Consider the following 20465-nt stretch of genomic DNA (forward strand, 5'->3'; position numbering starts at 1 on the left):
CCAGTTAAGAGGTCACTGCAGTCATCATTCTCTTGAGGTTTAAAATATGGTAACTCTGGAATTGGGATGTGCTGTGGGATTCTCAGAGCCATTCTACAACCCTGGTTCTCAGACACTGCTGGGCTCCTCTCTGTTCTGCATTCCACTGGGTATTATACTTGTTTTAAAAAGAGACTTTCCGCCTTCTTTCCTTTCTCTTTAATCTGGCCTACAGTACTAAGACTAAGAGCATGAAGTCACTAAACTATTGGAATGGCTCCTTTGCCTGCTTCTGGAGAAATCATTCAACTGGTTAATTTTTCTAAGGCCAAGAAATAGATTTTAACTTGGTGCTTTTCAAACCACAGAAATCACATTTGAACTCACAAAGCCAAGGGCTTAGTTATAAGACCAGAATTCACACAGCCAGCTGAAAGGAATCAGGATTAGAGAGGTGATTGGGTGTAGCTTGCAAAACAACACATCCATCTTATCTGAGTGAGAAGACAGCAATATCCAGGGTGGAAAAATCTACCACGAAGCATTCATAAGAAGGAATCTATCATTCCAGAAAGGAGGAGCATGGAATTAGAGATCTAAGGAAATCTTAAGTACTTTAAATAAGAAGATTCTAATGACCACTTGAGGGAAAATCATGAAAAACACATTTCCATCTTATTTTCAAGGAAAGTGGACTACAGTACATAGAGTACGTAGAGGCTGCCTAACTAAGTGGTTCAGTCCCAAACAGGCCGATGACTCCCACTTCCCACCCTGAGTGCTGATCCAGTGATTATGCAACTGCACAATTGATTAATTGAATTCATTTTATCTTTCAAGTTTCCACTATTGTGTACACATTCTTGCTTCCTTCTAAAGCAAGTTGACGACATAACATAACTTACAGATTATTAACATGGGATTTGGAATTAAGACAGAACAGGGATTTGCATCTCTGCTCTGCCAACCACCGGATATGGGGCCCTCAGCAAGTAACTTAACTTACTTAAGAATCAACTTTCCCAACAGCAAGATTAAGCGTAATAACTTAGATTTAATAAGGATGTTCTGCAGATGAAATTACATCAGTCATTGCAAACATTTCTGAGTATATTAGGAAAAAATGCTGAATATGTACTTATGACAGTTACATTTTTGTAAACATTGTTAAAATTAGTAAATTATGCCCACTATAAAATGCAAAAGCAAATTATAAAACAGATAAGATAAAATAAACAGAAGTTCTAACATTTTCTTGCTCACCCCAATGGATCATGTTGTGTCTCACTTTAGAGGCCCTCTGACTAAATAACCAGGGTAAAGGCTGGAAGACGTGGAGCTTAGTAAATGCTCAGAAAGTGGCAGGTCTTATTAGATGAGCTAACTACAAATGTTCTTAAGCAAACAGTAGAACAGGAAACTACTGGAATTTTAAACCACGAAATCACCCGTACATCATGTAAATTTTCATTTAGTTTTTAGCACAAATGAAAGTGATATGTGCAGCTACTATGAATAGCTGTGGTAGTTTAATCTGAAAAAGCATTCCATTCTAATACAGAAGTTACTGCGAACTTGGCAGTCATGAATGTTTAAGAAAAGTCCTGTTTTCCATTAAGTTTTATATTTCTCTAGGAAGCCTCTAAACCATTTGTTGCCATTTGTTGCAAAGGGTGCTAAATTGTCGTTTAGTCATACTGAGTGTAATGGTTGATCTGTATTACGCCACATCAAGGGACTCTTTAACCATTCCCAAAATACCAACCACGTTTTGGGGAGGGGTAAAGGAAATAATGTAAAAAAGGATCACTACCTCACTGTCCTATCTTGGTTCCTTATTTCAGTGCCCACGGCACTAAAGCCTGTCTGGAATTATATTGTTTTAGTTTACAGGTTCACTACTTATCTTCCACCACTGAAACAAAAGGCAGAAATTCTTCTATCCTCTCCTTGCTGAGCCCCAGAGCCTAGAACAGAGCCTGTCATGCAGTTGTGCTCAGACATTTGTTGCTGAATCTTTCCAATCATGATTTTCTCACATTTATGTAATAAGTAACTTTGAAGACAGGTTTTATAAAGGAATGAGTATATTCTTCTAAAGAATGCCTTCTGTAAAATTACTGACTTCTTTTCTAACATATCCCTAAATTAATCCTTAGTGATAGCACATTTGACACCTGTGCCTTCAGTGCATGGAAAGCATGAACTAGATTTGTTAATAGGGGGTATACTTTCATTAAGCAAACCATTATTAAGCTCGAACTTCTGAATAAATTATTTAAAAGAATAATTAATTTATTCATCAAATGACTGAGTGGTTAATATAGGCTAGTCAGTCAAGCACTGGAGACACAGTGATAAATATGGTAAACACAGTGCCTGCTTTCATGAAGCTTCAATCTAGTGGATGACATACATCAATCACAAACTACAAAATGCACATAAAACACAACATTGCTATCTGATCAAATAAAGGCTTGATAGCAGAATTACAGCGTTCTGAGTTTACTCTTAAGCGCAAAAATGATCCTCTAACCCATAAACTATTTTAGAAAAACTTGCACAGATAAAAGTATTGGATAAGTTTTCCTTTAAAAAAAGTTTCCCAATCCATGCATCATAATAAGAGAAAAAGAAAAATCTTATCACCAGGGAAATACTGCTTGAATCAGTGATGAATCTAGACAGGTATTATAGCTTACACTGTTTTCTGTAATGTTCAAGAAAAATAATTTGCTTTCAGAAACACATTATTAGTAGGTAATCTATACAGTACTAAAGACATAGATGCATTTTTCTATTAAAGCAAATAAATACTAAAAATTTTCAAAAAATTATGTATTCCAGGAAGGCATGCCTTTTTTTCTCAAACAGTGGTTTAATTAGAAAATAAGAAAGACCAGAGACTTCTGTACTATTAATTTTCAAAGGAATCCAGTAGCATAGTATGAATATGTGGCCAAACATAATTTATGTTTCTTAGAAATATGTTAGAATAAAAGTAAACAAATTTTAACAAAGCATAGAAGCTCAGACCAAAAAGAAGTGGTACTACCCTGGCTCTTGATATATTAAAGTGACAGATCAAAGGTGAGAGATTTCAGAGAAATCTCTGCCAGTGAAACATAAAACTTTGTAATAATTCTGTTATTTACCATTCTTCTTGAGAAAACACAAAATTTTAACTTAATTAAAAAAATCTGATTTAGGTCAGTTATGGTGGCTTCTGGCTTACGCCTGTAATCCCAGCACTTTGGGAACCCGAGGTGTGTGGATCATGAGGTCAGGAGATTGAGACCATTCTGGCTAACACGATGAAACTGCATCTCTACTAAAAACACAAAAAATTGGCCAGGTGTGGTGGCACCTGCCTGTAATCCCAGCTACTTGGGAGGCTGAGGCAGGAGAATCGCTTGAACCTGGGAGGCTGAGGTTGCAGTGAGCCGAGATTGTACCACTGCACTCCAGCCTGGGCAACAGAGTAAGGCTCTGTCTCAAAAAAAAAAAAATCTGATTTAAAAAATATAGGCTGATACTATAAATGGTTTCCCAGTCTAGAATTAGGAGTCCAAATATGTTGACTACCTTTCAAAAGAATGAGGTTAAGATAAAACAGGTCAAATTTGTTGTCTGAAAGAATGAGACAACTGTAAATTTTCTCGAGTGGTGACAAAGAGACTAAGAGGTGTCACTGTCCACAGTACCAAAGGTGAACCTGCAATTCTCCTTCTCAAAGTGGGTCAAGACAACTGAAGTATCTGATATGATTCTAATAAACCCATTTGCATTTTAATTATATGAACTTCCTTATTCCTGAACAAGTTAGGCCTTCCTAGTAATCTGTATCACCTCTTTATTTAGTAACAGCAAAAAAAAAAAAAAAAAAAAAAAAACAGACAAAAAAGATGTGTTGGCAAATGATTCACGAAACAACTCTCAGCATTAAAATTTTTAAAAATATCCTGAAAAGTTTACCATATGAATGCAAATATTGGAGCTCAAACAGAACAATGTTGGAGCAGAGCTGATAATGATATTTTATAGATAGAATTAAAAGTCCCAAATCCTCTCATCTCACAATGACTGTCAATAGGGATAACAATACCTGCTGGACTTTTTCAAACTTCCCCTGTCCTCCTTCGCGTAGTGTGCCCCAAGAGTGAAGGCTGTGCACTCAGTGTGCTGCATAGTAACATACCTGAGTAACTAAGCATCATGATCAAAGGACAATATGCCTTCTTGTATACTTTTGGTCTATGTGGATATTTTTTTCAGCTTATGCTAGGTGTTATAGTACCCAAAGGAGTAAGGATTTAACTTAATTAAAAAAACTGAATTACTAGTTTGAACAAACACTGGAGGGAAAAGAGGGAGAGAGTAGGGTTTAAAATTACAAGCTTAATTCTATTGTAACATTTTCACTTATTTTGTAATATAATATTTTAGGAAGAACTTTATAAATCTTTTATATTTTGAATGTCATTAATGTAATACTACCATTAATGTGTCAATGACATTTCATTTCAATTCAAATATGTTCAGAAACATCTTGCATATGAGCACAATGACGTTCTGATCTTTTGAAGAATTCATTTTCTAAAAAGCCCACACATAAATATAATATATGGCTTTCAAACTGCTAAGTGGATCCTTTGTCACAACAAGCCCCTCATGGAGCACACACGAGGGCAAGGTGGAGGCGGAGGAGAAAGCCAGTGTGGATCTCCTCTCTACGCTTCCACTCTAGCCAAAGCAGCCCTGCTTTCATCAGTTATATATATTATGCTTCCGGCAATGTTTTTTTAAAAAAGGATGTGAAAACAACCCTCATAGTTTAAAAATTCACTGTCTGACATACTAAGTCCAGTATTACCGCCTATATAAAAGTGGATTCCAATCACATAAAAAACAGATTACGTAAATAAACAGCATGTCTCAGTTAAAGTAGGTAAAGAAGAAGACAATGGGTGAACCCTAGGACTATATTTGCTCAATTTAAAGCCAGGGTAACATGCTGGAGAATCTGTGGTCTGATGTGCTGAAACTTGCCTTACTAGAGTGGTTTTAAATCACTAGAGGGCAGTAAATCCCAACTTCTGAACACTCATCCCAGCTGATTTTAACAAAGAATAGAAGCTCAGACCAAGAAAGATGTGATATAACCCTGGCTCTCTATATTAAAAATCCTACAGTCCTTCTATGATCAGGATTAATAGAAACACTTAAAAAAAAAAAAAAAAAAAGCTTGGTCACAGAGATTCCTGTGTAATTTTATCTTTTTTTTTTTCCTTGAAACAGGATCTTGCTCTATCACTCAGCCAGGAGTGCAGCAGCGCTTTCACAGCTCACTGGAGCCTCGGGCTCCCAGACTTAGGCAATCCTCTCTGCCCTAGCCTCCTGAGTAGCTGGGAACACAGGTGCACACCACCACGTCCAGCTAATTTTTAAAAATTATTTGTAGAGACAGCCTCTCTATGTTTGCCCAGGCTGGTCTCAAACTCCTGGACTCAATGATCCTCCCACCTTGGCCTCCCAAAGTACTGGGATTACAGGTATGAGTCATCACCTCTGGTCTGTTTTGTCTATTCTTTTTCCCTAAAAAGATGTTTGCTCTCCTCTAACTGGCAAAATAATCCTTGGAGGCCCATTTCAAAAATTACCACCTCTTCAAAAGCTTCCTTTGGATTGTTTGTGGGTCACCTTTTCAGGTTCCTTCAGATTTCTTCATTTAGGGAATTTGCTCAGACCGTGGTATCTAGAAGGCCACAGGCGAGTCTTGCTCATTTGCCTGTGGATCCCCAACACCTAGTAAACATGAACTGCTTGATGAAAGTTATTTAAATGGATCACCAAATGAAACTCCAATTTCAGGAGTAGAGATGGACACAGAATCTCTCTTCATTTGGGGCAGGTTTGCTAAGTAAATGACCCAATCTCTTAACCTTTCTGGATCTTAGATTTTCAACAACAGAGAGCATGGCTTATTATGAAGTGAAGACAAATTACTTGTAAATTCCCATTTTCATTTATTTTAGGTGAAAAGCAGTCATAAGGGAGGTTTCTGTTATCTGTAAACTATAAGTAGTTTATATAGATGCATATATAGATACATATATAGATGTGTGTATATATGTCTATACACACACACACACTCTCAATGGATTACCTAAGGCAACTTAAATTTTAATGTAGCTCTTGATCGCCATCTGCTGGGAAAATGTTGAACATCTATTTCAGTTAAAAGCTGGAAGTCACAAGGCTTTTACTCAAACATTAAAAGAACAAGAAACAAAGCTGTTAAACCTAGAAAATCTAATCTATAAAAAACTCTAGGGCATCCAGAGAGTAAGGATATCAGGCACATTAAACATTCAACTCTAGAACTGAAGTTGTGTTTCAAGTGGAAACAATTTAATATGTTTCGAATCAATTTTCAAATATATTTTGTATTCTGAGTTATTACCTATTAATTCTGTCTCATGAGGATGGGAGGCAACCTTCCTTATATTCAGAGACAGGAACAAAACCATTTCCAGACAGGATTTTTTTATTATTTCTTAAAACAGTAAGAAAAGCAAAGATTAAAAATCAATACCACTAATGCTTTAAGATATGTGACTTCAGTTGGGCAGATTGAAAGACATTATGATTATGGCCTCAGATTATTTTATTTCACTATATAAGTATTCGAAAGACATAATCATATATAAATACATTAGGAAGTGGAGAGAGAGAAGGTGGAGGGACCGAGTGTTGAGGAAAGGAGTGGGGGAGATAGAAGAGAGTGAGACACACTGAAATAAGTCAACTGATAACAAGCCCCCTGCTGTGTGTATACCTATAGAATTTAGGGTGGGAGTGTCACACTGGAAGACACCACACATGCTATCACATGTCTTCTTATAAATAAGCAGAATAAAAAGTTCAAATATAAGGAGGAGATATCTAGATATACCTACATATCTATCTGTATCTATCTATACAGGTATGATATATGTGATCTCATATTTACATTTAGATATCTTCCCCTTACAAAATATAAAGGCTATATGAGAAACAGTCATCTTCCGTAAAAAGTGATAATGTGTTGAGGAGATAGGAGACCAACATCTCGAGTTCCATATGGCAAACTTGTGCAATAAAGAAAACCATCTGCAGCTAGAATGTGGCATCCCCATATTACTTAAAGAGAAGGGCAAGTGAGGGGCAGAGGTGGGAAACAGTCCGGGGTGGGGGGATACTGGTGGCACCAGCTACCTTTCAAGACAGGAAGCACAAGGAAGTACACAGTTTGATAGAGAGGAAAGAAGAACAAAATATCAGCCTTTACTTACCTGGAGAAAAGATCAAGTAAACTGCAGTGGACAGGCTAGTTTGATTCTATGCAATACAAACATGAGTGCAATTGAAGAGTTATTTAATGGCAAGCTAGAGGTTATAGAATGAAGATGCTTGAGTGAATCAGAGCATGAACACTGGAGGAAGAGTGACGATTCTGGCTCCCACTACTGGGAGCTGTATAATCTCAGCTAACTTACTTAACCCCTCTGTTACCTTGGATTCTTCGTTGATAAGATAGGAATAATTAGTACCTCAAAGGGATGTTGTGAGGACTGAATAGATGAATAGACGAAAGTGCTAGAAAAAGCACCTGGTACACATCAAGTGCTACATAAAAATGTTTCCTATTCTTAATTAAGGAAGCAAGATTCTTGCTGTTTATACAGCATCAATCATAATGTATCCACTTTCTGGCTTAATAGCCTTGGCTTCTTTATCTGCAAAATGAGGATATTTACTGCTGTGACAGAAAGAATACAGGTATATGTTTGTCATAATGACTGGCCAAGTGTCAGCACTGCATTACTCTCATATATTATGATCAGCTATGCCAGCTGTGTGATTGCTATTTTACATTACATATTATATGTATTTATTAACTCAGAGTACACATGTACATGTATGTAATTTGCACGTGTGTAGGGGGGCATGTTCCATATCCTCAGTGATCCAGAAACAGGAATACATTGGCAAGCAGATTACTAGACTGGCCAAAACTTGATCCAAAATTGTGAAAAGAGTGAAGATCTATACAAAGTAATATCTAACCCCAAAGACTTCTCAGTAACATTTTAATGCATATTAAGATTTGTTAATGCTTAGATAACAAGAAGATATTCAATAGTAAATGCTATGTCAAGATATTTTGATTTTTACTCCATTGGTTCCTTGAATAAAGATCGAAACTGTCTGGAAACAAACCCTCTGTATGATCAATAGAATCATCTACATACCTTTTCGATCAACTCATAACTCTCTTCGAGTTTGAGCAGCCTGTTCTGCACAGACGTAGATGCTCGCTGGTAGACTGCTCGCCACTCCTGAAAGTCACTCTCTGAAATCTCAGCCACAGCAAAACATAAAGTTCTTAACCCTGAAAAAGGTAGCATACATCACCCCAACACATCAAAGAAAATTGTATTCAGAAGTCTGAGATTTCTGTTTTTATTTAACTAAGTCTCATTTTGAAAAAAGTGATTCCATTCAAATAATATACTGAAGTCCAATTAAATTATGACAAAACTTTAGTATAAAACATAGATTAATGTTCCCCTGGTCTTTAAAATTGGTACCTTGCTTCTAATTCCCAACCCTTTAATCCATCTTCCATGCCTAGTGTGGCATTTCTAAAATCCTAATCTTATCAAGTAATTTCTTTGCTTGGAATCTTCCAATTTTTCCCCAGGACAAAATTTAAGCCCCAAAGTATGGTTTATTCATGTTTCATCAGGTGGCTTCACTCTCATTCCCTGCCATTCACTTCCCACATACAGGGGTCTTTGCTCTTGCTGGTCACTTTTTCTCCATTCTGCTTTCCCCAATGACTGCCCACTGTTTGCCTTGCAAATACTTTAAGACTCAGTTCCGAAAATCATCTCTTTGATGCACCCTCCTCTCATCCAGATGCCAAAGGCAGAAATACTCCTATGGCATGAGTGACAATGTTTTACAGTTTTTCTTGTATGTCTCCTCTATTATAGCACTTGGAAAGCAGGGATCCAGAGGTCTTTAGAGTAACTCAGTACCAAGCATAGTGGCTGACTTATGATAGTGGCCTCACAGATGTGTGTAAAGGAAGGAGACCCCGGTGGGGTCTACTGGGAGAACCACCTTCCTCTTACTAGGAAATATGACTACATTTATTACTGCTCTTTGTCATCATAAATCTGTAGTTTAAAAGTCTAAGTATAATTGTGGGATAGTGGCAAAAAAAGAACTGCCAGCAGACACACCCTGGGAAAACAGTCAAAGCTGATATTTAAAGTCACCCACCCTCTGTGCTTACTGCCTGCCAATTTCATAACTCACTTCTCTCTCAGCCAGAAATAAAGTAGATGGATTGGAAGAAGGGAGAGGCCACAGCACTTGTCAGCTACGCAAGAAAGCAGTTATCTAGGTTCGCAAGAAGACAATGCCCCGACTCTAGGTCATTTAACTCTTAAAATGACTAGGACCAAATGCTAGGCTTAGTGATCTCAAGACAAAACATGTCTAAGGGAACAGGTCAGAAGTAAGAAGCAAGGAACATACAAAATACCCAGAGAACTCTACCTTCCAAGAAAGGATTGTCTGTTGCCAGATCACAGAGAGTGGAACTTAAATCTTTGGGGCCATTTTAGGACATGTTTTTCTCTCTTGAAAACTTGGCTGGAAAATTCACTGGAGGGTAGTCATGGGAAGTGTCATCCAGCCCAGGGCCAGAAAGAATGGGGTGGAGATGGGGGCCAAGCCATTAAAATCTAAGAGTTGAGTATCTTTAACATCACAACCAGAGAGGAGAAAGATACCCCCAGTTCTCCTCCAAAACAAAAAGAACCTATGGTGTATGCTGGGTAGGTTGTACCTGCCAAGGTCTGAGGCTGGGCCTTAAGGAATCTGAATTCTATGAATATATATATTTCCATGCTTTTACATTTTGAAGAACTATACAGAGGTTTTTTTAAAAGCCATCTTTTTCATTTGTTTTGGCTTTTGTTTATTTTCGCTAGTGTTTTTAAAACACTTTTATCTGCCAGAGTTTTATCTTTTCTCCACCAGAGTTAACAGGAAAAAGTATTTGATCAGGTCAGTTTGGTGCCATGGGCAACAGTTCCAGCTGAAACAGACAGGAGTGAAAACTGAGACTGGAGATTTAGATACAGTGATAACCACCACTGTCCAGTATGAGATAAGACTACAGATTCTTAGAGTAACTGACTCTCATGTTTAACAACCTTTGCTACCTTTCATCTAACCTAGATCATCTCTCTAGACTATATACTGATTTGCCTTGCACATAATATATTTCAGGAAGACAGACAGACAGGGATAAACTTGTTTATCCTATTTTGGATTCTCAGACCTCACACAGAGCCTGGCATGTGGTAGGGTCTCTCTAAAAAAGTCTTGAGTTGTAATAAACTGAATAACAATTTTAATAGTTACATAAGTTTTTAATAAGTTTTGAGTTGAAACTAAATTGAATAACTATTTTAATAGTTTAGAGGTTTATTTCTTTCTTATTCAGATTAGAATTTTTCTTTTTAGTCTTGCTTATTTCTCTAATGAATTGCTTCAGATACAAAGTGAAATATTTAAAAAGTACATACGATCCACACTAAAAGTAAAACATTTATAGTCCCTACTATCTAAATCGTGAGAATAAAGTCGCTCAAAATTTTAATAAATAAAGTTTTAGGAAAGTAAAATAAAAATACAGGCTGGGAAAAGTATATAGTAAAATATAAATTGCCAACAACTGATATCTTACTTTAGGAATCTCTAAATCTAATAATAGTGATTCTGAAAGCTATCAGAAGTATATGATTTCTTTTTATTTTAATCATGCTTTATTGCCGAATTACACTTACCTTCTGTAGCAAACTGCTCTAAATGTTTTAGGGTAATTTCTTTGTACTTTGAAGTCTCTGCCAGTCGATCATAAATTACAGTGTCCTGGAAAACAAACAGAAGGTAAAACGACTTAATTAAGCATTCTGAGTTTAATCAAGTTGATGTTAATAACATTAGTAGTAGGAAATCAGTCTAACAACCACCAATCCCTTTTAGCATTAGTTTTAAACCATAATATATTTTTGCCTAATAATACTATTTTCCTAGTGACAATCAGAAATAAGTCTCTAGTCCTGCATCTTCCTCTTTCTTCTTTCTAAATAAAAATTGTCTCATATTCTACCAATGCCTCACTTACCATCCACATGCTGCAAGATCTACGTTAACCCAGAAGGTTTTCCAGAACACCTCTATAGGTGTTCATAGGTGCTGCAAGGAAGAACGGTCCAGAACTCAAGTAAGTTTGGGAAACACTGGATTGAGCAAAACAGAGCTTGTCTTGCTGCAATATTCCTTGGGGCCTTTAAAATGCCAGTAGACTTTTTAGGGTTTAGAGCCTGTTCATGGGACCAGTGCTCACAGAAGAACAAACTTTAAGAAATACAGCATTAAATCCACTGAGAGCACCAGTGGGTATAGTGGGGAGAACCTCGGACAAATCTCGAAATGCCTTAAATAGCTGAATATTTCTGACTGTGTCACTTTAGCTTTAAGACTCAGTTTACTTAATCTGTGAAATTTGATTACCGGATTATGTTTAAAGTCTTTTTCAGCTTTAACTTCATGCACTACTTATGCTTCTCTAGTTTTTGCTCTTTTATAAATTGCCCATTATTCCTTTAGTTATTATCCAGCTTTGGTTTAGTGCTTTAAGAATTTTAGTATTCCACCTTCATGGTTTTATTAGACCAGGAAAAAATAAATCATTTATCTGCAATTACTTTCTCAGTGGTATTACCATTTTGGGGTCTCCAGTCTCAGGGCTGAGATTTGGAAGCAGACTAATGGAGTATGATTTAGAACCCTTGAGAGAAACAGAACTTAGTGACCTCAGAACAGATGGAGTATTCGAAGCCCCAATTATGAATTTCTTTTTATTTTTCAGTGATGGAGTGGGAAGAGGGGCAAAGCAAAAGGAAATGATAGTTTCCCCTCATGGCTCTTTCCTGAGAATGAGAAGGGTAACTTGTAAATTCTATTGTTTTCAGAGGTTATTATTTTCAATGAGATGAATACAGGCCATTCTAAAACTAAGACAATCTTTGAAAACATTAAAATTATGAAAACAAAAGTGATAAGTAATATAGTTAAAAGGATTAAATTCTGTAGTGTATCCAAACATTCTAGCGGAAGAAGCTGACATTTAGAATGGGAAAAATTAATTTTCTACCTTCTTTATAGTATTGAGAAAAAGCAGAAGAAAGATGTAGCCTTCTGCATTAAATGTATAGCATGTTTTTTAAAACAACAGTCACAATCAGCTGGCAATGCCTACACATGAAAAATGAATAAGCATTGTGATGGTTAAAACTGAGTGTCAACTTTATTGGATTGAAAGATACAAAGTACTGATCCTGGGTGTGTTTGTGATGGTGTTACCAAAGGAGATTAACATTTGAGTCAGTGGGCTGGGAAAGGCAGACCCACCCTCAATCTGGATGGGTGCCAGCTAATCAGCTGCCAGCGAATATAAAGCAGGCAGAAAAACCTGAAATGGTAAGACTGGCCTAGCCTCCTAGCCTATGTTTTTCTCCCGTGCTGGATGTTTCCTGCCCTCAAACATCGGTCTCCAAGTTCTTCAGTTTTGGAACTCAGACTGGCTCTCTCCTTGTTCCTCAGCCTGCAGGTCCCACGGCCTATTGTGGGACCTTGTGATAATATGAGTTAATGTTTAATAACTCCCCTTTATATATGTATTTATTCTATTATTTTGTCCCTGTAGTGAAACCTAGAGGAACAGAATATTAAGGATGGGGTTCTTTCATTGGTTTTGGGGTTTCTGGAGTTGGCTGCTTAATATGATTAGACCCCAAAATGCTAAGGACTCTACTTCTAACAGTGTGGAGAACACTCATAGTCCTTGGTGTAAACTGTTTAGAGAGTTACATAAAATGAATGCATTTGACATTCCTGAAGCTTCGCCTGTGAGAGGCAATGAGTTTAGTGACTCTGTACATAATACCCCTGACCATACGTGGAGAACCAAGGAACATAATGAAGCTGGTTGGTTGCTCCTAAGTTCAGTGGACAATGTGATGAAAGAAAATGAACTCAGTGATTCTGTCTCCTGGCTTCAGAAGCAGATACTGAGCCTCAAACCTGCTAAGATTGCCCTGAGAGTCTTATCTCCTGTTGGGAAAGAGCTGAAATTGTGTATAAACAGACACAAGCTCTTATCATGTGAGTGTCTGACCTGCAATGAAAGGTCCATGCACAGCCTCGTCAGGTGTCTACTGTTAAAATGAGGGCATTGATTGGAAAAGAAGGGACCCTGAGACTTGGAATGGGGCTTTGTGGGAGGACCCTGATGAAGCTGGGAACACTGGGTTTGTAAACTCTCATGAACCTTTTTTACCAGAAGAAACAGCTTCTCCATCCCCAGCAGTGGCAACATGCCCCTGCTGAACCATGCTGCCATCAGCCTTTCCACCTTCATCTGAGGAGATAAATCTTGCGCTGCCTGAGGCAACAGTGATGGCCTCCCCTGAGGCAGTTGTCATGCAAGATAACACTGATTCTCCTCAGGAGCCACCCCCAACACCCCTGTTTGCTTCTAGACCCATAATTAGACTAAAGTCCCAGCGGGCCCCTAGAGGTGAGGTTGAGAGTAGGACCCATGAGGAGGTGTGAGACACTTGAAAAGAACTACTTGAGTTTTCTAATTTATGTAAGCAGAAAACGTCTAGGATGAATGGATAAAAGACTAATTTGAATTATAAAAACAGAGAATCACAGCTCCTCAATCAATTTCCAGACTTGAGCCAGTTTATAGACCCAGAACCCCTTGCCTGAAGGAGAGGCTGGGTCCCCTAGAGGAAAGACCCCACTACATTACTGGCAATGTATGCAGTCAGTCTTTCTTCCATTCTTCCCCAAGGAGACCTCCAGCCTTTCACCAGGGCAACTCTGTACTGTGGAAAGGGAAATGATCAGACATTTTGGGGACTACTGGATACTGTCTCTGAGCTGATGTTGATTCCAGGGGACCCAAAATGTCACTGTAGTCCTCCAGTTAAAGTAGGGGCTTATGGAGGTGATATAATTAATGGAGTTTTAACTAAGGTCTGACTTACAGTGGGTCCAATGAGCCCCAGACTCATCCTGTGGTCATTTCCCCAATGCCAGAATGAATAATTGGCATAGACATACTTAGCAGCTGGCAGAATCCCCACATTGGCTCCCTGACTGTCAGGGTGAGTGCCATTATGGTGGGAAAGGCCAAAAGGAAGCCATTAGAGCTGCCTCTACCTAGAAAAATAGTAAATCAAAAACAATATCGCATCTCTGGAGGGAATGCAGAGATTAGTGCCACCATCAAGAACTTGAAAGACTTAGGGGTGGTGATTCCCACCACATCCCCGTTCAACTCTCCCATTTGGCCTATGCAGAAGACAGATGGATCTTCGAGAATGACAGTGGATTATCACAAGCTTAACCAAGAGGTAACTCCAGCTGCAGCTGCTGTACCAGATGTGGTTTCACTGCTTGAGCAAATTAACATCTCCTGGTACCTGGCATTCAGCCACTGACTTGGCAAATGACTTTTTCTCCACTCCTGACCATAAGGCCCACCAGAAGCAATTTGCTTTCAATATACCTTCACTGTCCTACCTCAGGGGTATATCAACTCTCTGGCTTTGTATCATGATCTTACTTGGAGAGAGTTTGATTGCTTTTCACTTCTACAGGATACCACACTGGTCTCCCACATTGATGACATTATGCTGACTGGATCCAGTGAGGAAGAAATAGCAAACACACTGGACTTATTGGTAAGACATTTGCATGGCAGAGGATGGGAAATAAATCTGACTAATATTCAGAGACCTTCTACCTCAGTAAAATTTCTAGGGGTCCAGTGGTGTGGGGCCTGTTGAGATATTTCTTCTAAGGAGAAAGGTAAGTTGCTGCATTTGGCCCCTCCTACAAGCAAGCAAGAGGCACAATGCTTAGTGGGCTTATTTGGATTTTGGAGGCATCACATTCCTCATTTGGGTGTGTTACTCTGGCCCATTTATCGAGTGACTAGAAAGACTGCTAATTTTGAGTGGGGTCCAGAACAGGAGAAGGCTCTGCAACAGGTCCATGCTGCTGTGGAAGCTGCTCTGCCATTTTGACCATATGACCCAACAGATCCGATGGTGCTTTGAGTGCCAGTGGCAGATAGGAATGCTGTTTGGAGTCTTTGGCAGGCCCCCATAGGTGAATCACAGCAGAGGCCTCTAGGATTTTGGAACAAGACCCTGCCATCTTCGGCAGATAACTACTTTCCTTTTGAGAGCCAGCTCTTGGCTTGTTACTGGGCTTTGGTGGAAACTGAACGTTTGACCATGGGTCAAGTCACCATGCGACCTGAACTTCCTATCATGAACTGGGTGCTATCTGACCCGTATAGCCATGAAGTGGGTTGTGCACAGCAGCATTCCATCATCAAATGGAAGTGGTTTTACATGCTCAGGCTCAAGCAGATCCTGAAAGCACAAGTAATTTACATGAGGAAGTGGCTCAAATGCCCATAGTGTCCACCCCTGCCACCCTGCCTTCTCTCCTCCAGCCTGCACTGATGGCCTCATGGGGAGTTCCCTACGATCACTGGACAGAAGAAGAGAATACTAGGGCCTGGTTCACAGATGGTTCTGCATGATATGCAGGCACCACCTGAAAGTGGACAGCTATAGCACTACAGCCCTTTTCTAGGACATCCCTGAAGGACAATGGTGAAGGGAAATCTTCTCAGTGGGCAGAACTTCAAGGAGTGCACCTGGTTGTGCACTTTGCATGGAAGAAGAAATGGCCAGATGTGCAACTATATACTGATTCATGAGCCACAGACAATGGTTTGGCTGAATGGTCAGGGACTTGGAAGAAGCATGATTGGAAAATTGGTGACAAAGAAATCTGGGGAAGAGGTATGCAAATGGACCTCTCTGAGTGGTCAAAAACTGTTAAGATATTTGTAGCCCATGAGAGTTCTCACCAATGGGTGACCTCAGCAGAGCAGGATTTTAATAATCAAGTGGATAGGATGACCTGTTCTGTGAATACCACAAAGCCTCTTTCCCCAATCACTCCTGTCATTTGCCAATGGGCCCATGAACAGAGTGGCCATGGTGGCGGGGATGGAGCTTATGCATGGGCATAAGTATATTTTGGTCAGCAGTGGAGAAAAAGTCATTTGCCAAGTTAGTGGCTGGATACCATAAGCAACATGGACTTCCACTCACCAAGGCTGACCTGGCTACAGCCACTTGTGAGTGCCCAATTTGCCAGCAGCAGAGACCAACACTGAGCCCTCGATATGGCACCATTCCTCAGGGTGATCAGCCAGCTATCTGATGGCAGGTTGATTATATCAGACCTCTTCCATCATGGAAAGGGCAGAGGTTTGTTCTCACTGGAATAGACACTTACTCTGGATACGGGTTTGCTTATCCTGCATGCAGCGCTTCTGCCAAGACTACCATCTGTGGACTCATGAATGCCTTATCCACCATTATGGTATTCCACACCACATTGCCTCTGACCAATGCGTTCACTTCACGGCTAAAGAAGTGTGGCAGTGGTTCATGCTCACGGAATTCACTGGTCTTATCATGTTCCTCATCATCGTAAAGCAGCTGGATTTATAGAACAGTGAAATGGTCTTTTGAAGTCACAATTACAAGGCCAACTAGGTGACAATACTTTGCAGGGCTGGGGCAAAGTTCTCCAGAAGGTCATGTATGCTCTGAATCAGCATCCAATATATGGTACTGTTTTTCCTATAGCCAGGATTCACGGGTCAAGAATCAAGGGGTGGAAGTGGAAGTGGCACCACTCCCCATCACCCCTAGCGACCCTACTAGCAACGTTTTCACTTCCTGTTCCTGTGACATCACATTCTGCTTGCTTAAAGGTCTTAGTTCCAGAGGGAGGCACACTGTGATCAGGAGACACAACATGATTCAATTAAACTGGAAGTTAAGATTGCTACCTGGACACTTTGGGCTCTTTCTACCTTTAAGTCAACAGGTTTAGTAGGGGGTTACAGTGTTGGCTGGGGTGATTGACCCAGACTACCAAGATGAAATCAGTCTACTGTTTCATAACAGAGGTAAGGAAGAGTATGCATGGAATACAGGAGATCCATTAGGGCATCTCTTAGTATTACCATTCCCTGTGATGAAGGTCAATGGGAAACTACAACAGCCCAATCCAGGCAGGACTACAAATGGTCCAGACCCTTCAGGAAAGAAGGTTTTGGTCACACCACGAGGAAAAACCACAACCTGCAGAGGTGCTTGCTGTAGACAAAAGGAATAGAGAATGGGTGGTAAAAGAAGGTAGTTATCAATACCAGCTATGACTACATGACCAGCTGCAGAAACAAGGACCGTAACCATCATGAGTATTTCCTCACTAATCCCCAGCTAACATCATACTGAAAGGGGAAAAGCTGAAAGCTTTCCTCCAAGAACTGGAACAAGATAAAGATACCCACTTTCATCACAGCTATTCAAAAGAGTACTGGAAGTCAAGGCCAGAGCAATCAGCAAGAGAAGAAATAAAAGGCATACAAATTGGAAAAGAGGAAGTCAAATTGTTCCTCTTTGCTGATACATGATCTCATATCTACAAAAACCTGAAGACTCTACCAGAAAACTTAAGATTTTGATAAATGAATTCAGTGAAATTGCAAAATCAATGTACAAAAATCAGTAGCACTTCTCTACACCAATAATATCTAGATGAGAAAGAAATAAAAAAGCCAATCCCATTTACAACAGTCATAAAAAATATAAAATACCAGGGCTGGGTGCAGTGGCTCACACCAGTAATCCCAGCACTTTGGGAGGCTGAGGTGGGCGTTCAAGACCTACCTGAGCAACAAGGCGAAATCCCTGCTCTACAAAAAATACAAGAGTTAGCCAGATGTGGTGGTGCATGCCTGTAGTCCCAGTTACTCAGGAGGCTGAGGTGGGAGGATCATGTGATCCCAGGAAGTCAAGGGTGCAGTGGGTCATGATCACATCATTATACTCCAGCAGCCTGAGCAACAGAGCAAGACCCTGTCTCTAAATAAATGAGTAAATAAAATAAAATACACACACACACACACACACACACACACACACACACACACACACTACAATACCTAGGAATAAATTTAACCAAGGAGGTGAAAGAAAACAAGAAAAACAAAACACTAGTATAAGAAATTGAAGGCTGGGCATGGCAGCTCACAATTGTAATCCCAGCACTTTGGGAGGCTGAGGTGGGTGGATCACCTGAGGCCAGGAGTTCAAGACCAGCCTGGCCAACACGGTGAAACCCATCTCCACAAAAATTAACTGGGCATGATAGCAGGTGCCTGTAATCCCAGCTACTCAGGAGGCTGAGGCATGAGAATCGCTTGAACCCAGGAGGTGGAAGCTGTAGTGAGCTGAGATTGTGCCACTGTACTCCAGCCTGGGTGACAGAGCAAGACTCCATCTCAAAAACAAAAACAACAACAACAACAAAAAAATAAATAAAAAAAGAAATGGAAGGTGACACACAAAATATGGAAAACATCCCATGCCCCATTGGATTGGAATTATATCATTAAAATGACTGCATTGCCCAAAACAATCTATAGATTCAATGCAATCCCTATCAAAATACCAATGCTGAAAATGGCGAATAGGAGGCAGGACTAACTTGCAGCTCCCACTCGGGTGGATGGAGCAGCATGGAGACTCACATTATGAACTTTTGCTTCAAGAACTACCTCAGAAACATACCAGCAAAGCTGAGAGAATCCACAGACCCTTTGAAGGAGGTGGATTGCCACTGCAGGCTTCATTGGGACAGCTGAGGAACTGTAGGTTGGCTTGCTTTCTCAGCTGGGAGGCTTGTGGCCAGGAGCAAGTTCTCAGGCCAGCTCACCGGCTGCCTGGAAATAAACTCGGTGCTGTTGGGGGTGCACGGTGGGAGTAAGACGTCTTTTGGGCTATAGGCTGTGTGGGTGCTAGGTAAGGCCTGTGGGTGCCAGCTTTCCACCACTTCCCTGGTGATGTGTGCCATGCAGCAGGGGCAGCCATAATCCCCCTGGGAACACAGCTCCATTGGCCTGGGAACCACACCCTCAACCATCACAACAGCTTCATCAAGTCCCACCCAAGGAGAGTCTGAGCTCAGATATGCCTAACTCTGCACCTATCTGATAGTTTTTGTCTACCTTCTCTGGTAGCCGAAGACAAAGGACATCACTTGGGAGATCTATGGCCCCACCTACTCCCTGACCCTAGGGCAAGTTTGCATTCTCCTTATACTACTGCAGCTGATGAACAAGAGCCACCTCCTGGCTGAAAATGCCACCTCCTGGCTGGAGGCCAACCAACACAAAACCAGCACATGATATATATACATATATATACACACACACATACATACACACACCATGGAATACTACTTAGCCATAAAAAGGAATGAAATAATGGTATTCACAGCAACCTGGATGGGATTGGAGATGATTATACTAAATGAAGTAACTCAGGAATGAAAAACCAAACATCATCTGTCCTCACTCATAAGTGAGAGCTAAGCTATGAGGATGCAAAGATATAAGGATGATACAATGTACTTCAGGACCTGCAGGGAAGGGAAGGGTGGTAGGGGAGTGAGGGATAAAAGACTACATACTGTACATAGTATACACCGCTTGGTTGATAGATGCACTAAAATCTGAGAAATCACCACTGAAGAATTTATTCATGTACTAGAAAGTAAAATAAAATATCTCCCCCCAAACAAAATACAAATGTCATTCTTCACAGTTAGAAAAAACAATCCTAAAATTCATACAGAACCAAAAAAAAGAGCCCAAACAGCTAAAATAATCCTGAGCAAAAAGGATAAAGCTGGGGGCTTCACATTACCTAAATTCAAAAATTTATTATAAGGCTATAGTAACCAAAACAACATGGCATTGGCATAAAAACAGACACACAAACCAATGGAACAGAATAGAGAACCCAGAAATAAAAGCCACATATTTATAACCAACTCCTCTTTGATAAAGCTGATAAGAACCTACACTGGAGAAAGGTCATGCTTCTTCTTCAATAAATGGTGCTTGGAAATCTAAAAACTCATCCTAAATGAGAATGAAGCTGAACCCTTATCTCTTGCCATATACAAAAAAATTAAATAAAAATGGATTAAAAACAAACATAAAACTGAAACTTATAAAAAATACTCGAGAAAAACCTAGGGAAAACTATCGTGGGCATTGGTTTAGGCAAAAAAATTATGACAAAGACCTTGAAAATACAGGCAACAAAAACAAAAATTCACAAATGGGACTATATTAAACTAAAAAGCACAGCAAAAGAAACAACAGAGTGAAAAGA

The 20465-nt window shown here is 39.7% G+C and overlaps 1 protein-coding gene across 9 annotated transcripts in view; it reads right to left on the reverse strand.

The window, feature by feature from the left end:
• The window catches only part of ATP8A1 (ATPase phospholipid transporting 8A1), a 241625-nt gene that overhangs the window by 97229 nt on the left and 123931 nt on the right, over positions 1 to 20465 (reverse strand). For all 9 annotated transcript variants that reach the window (XM_064366745.1, XM_012474960.2, XM_012474964.2 and 6 more), the window contains 2 exons: positions 10890 to 10974; positions 8274 to 8413 (listed from right to left, as the gene is read on the reverse strand). In XM_064366745.1, coding sequence (XP_064222815.1) covers positions 8274 to 8413; positions 10890 to 10974 — 225 coding nt within the window. The remainder of the gene's footprint in view (positions 1 to 8273; positions 8414 to 10889; positions 10975 to 20465) is intronic.

This window comes from Aotus nancymaae, unplaced genomic scaffold (assembly GCF_030222135.1).
Source record: "Aotus nancymaae isolate 86718 unplaced genomic scaffold, 86718_ANA_hifiasm-v0.15.2.pri h1tg000006l, whole genome shotgun sequence".
In the NCBI taxonomy this organism is placed as follows: Eukaryota; Metazoa; Chordata; class Mammalia; order Primates; family Aotidae; genus Aotus; species Aotus nancymaae.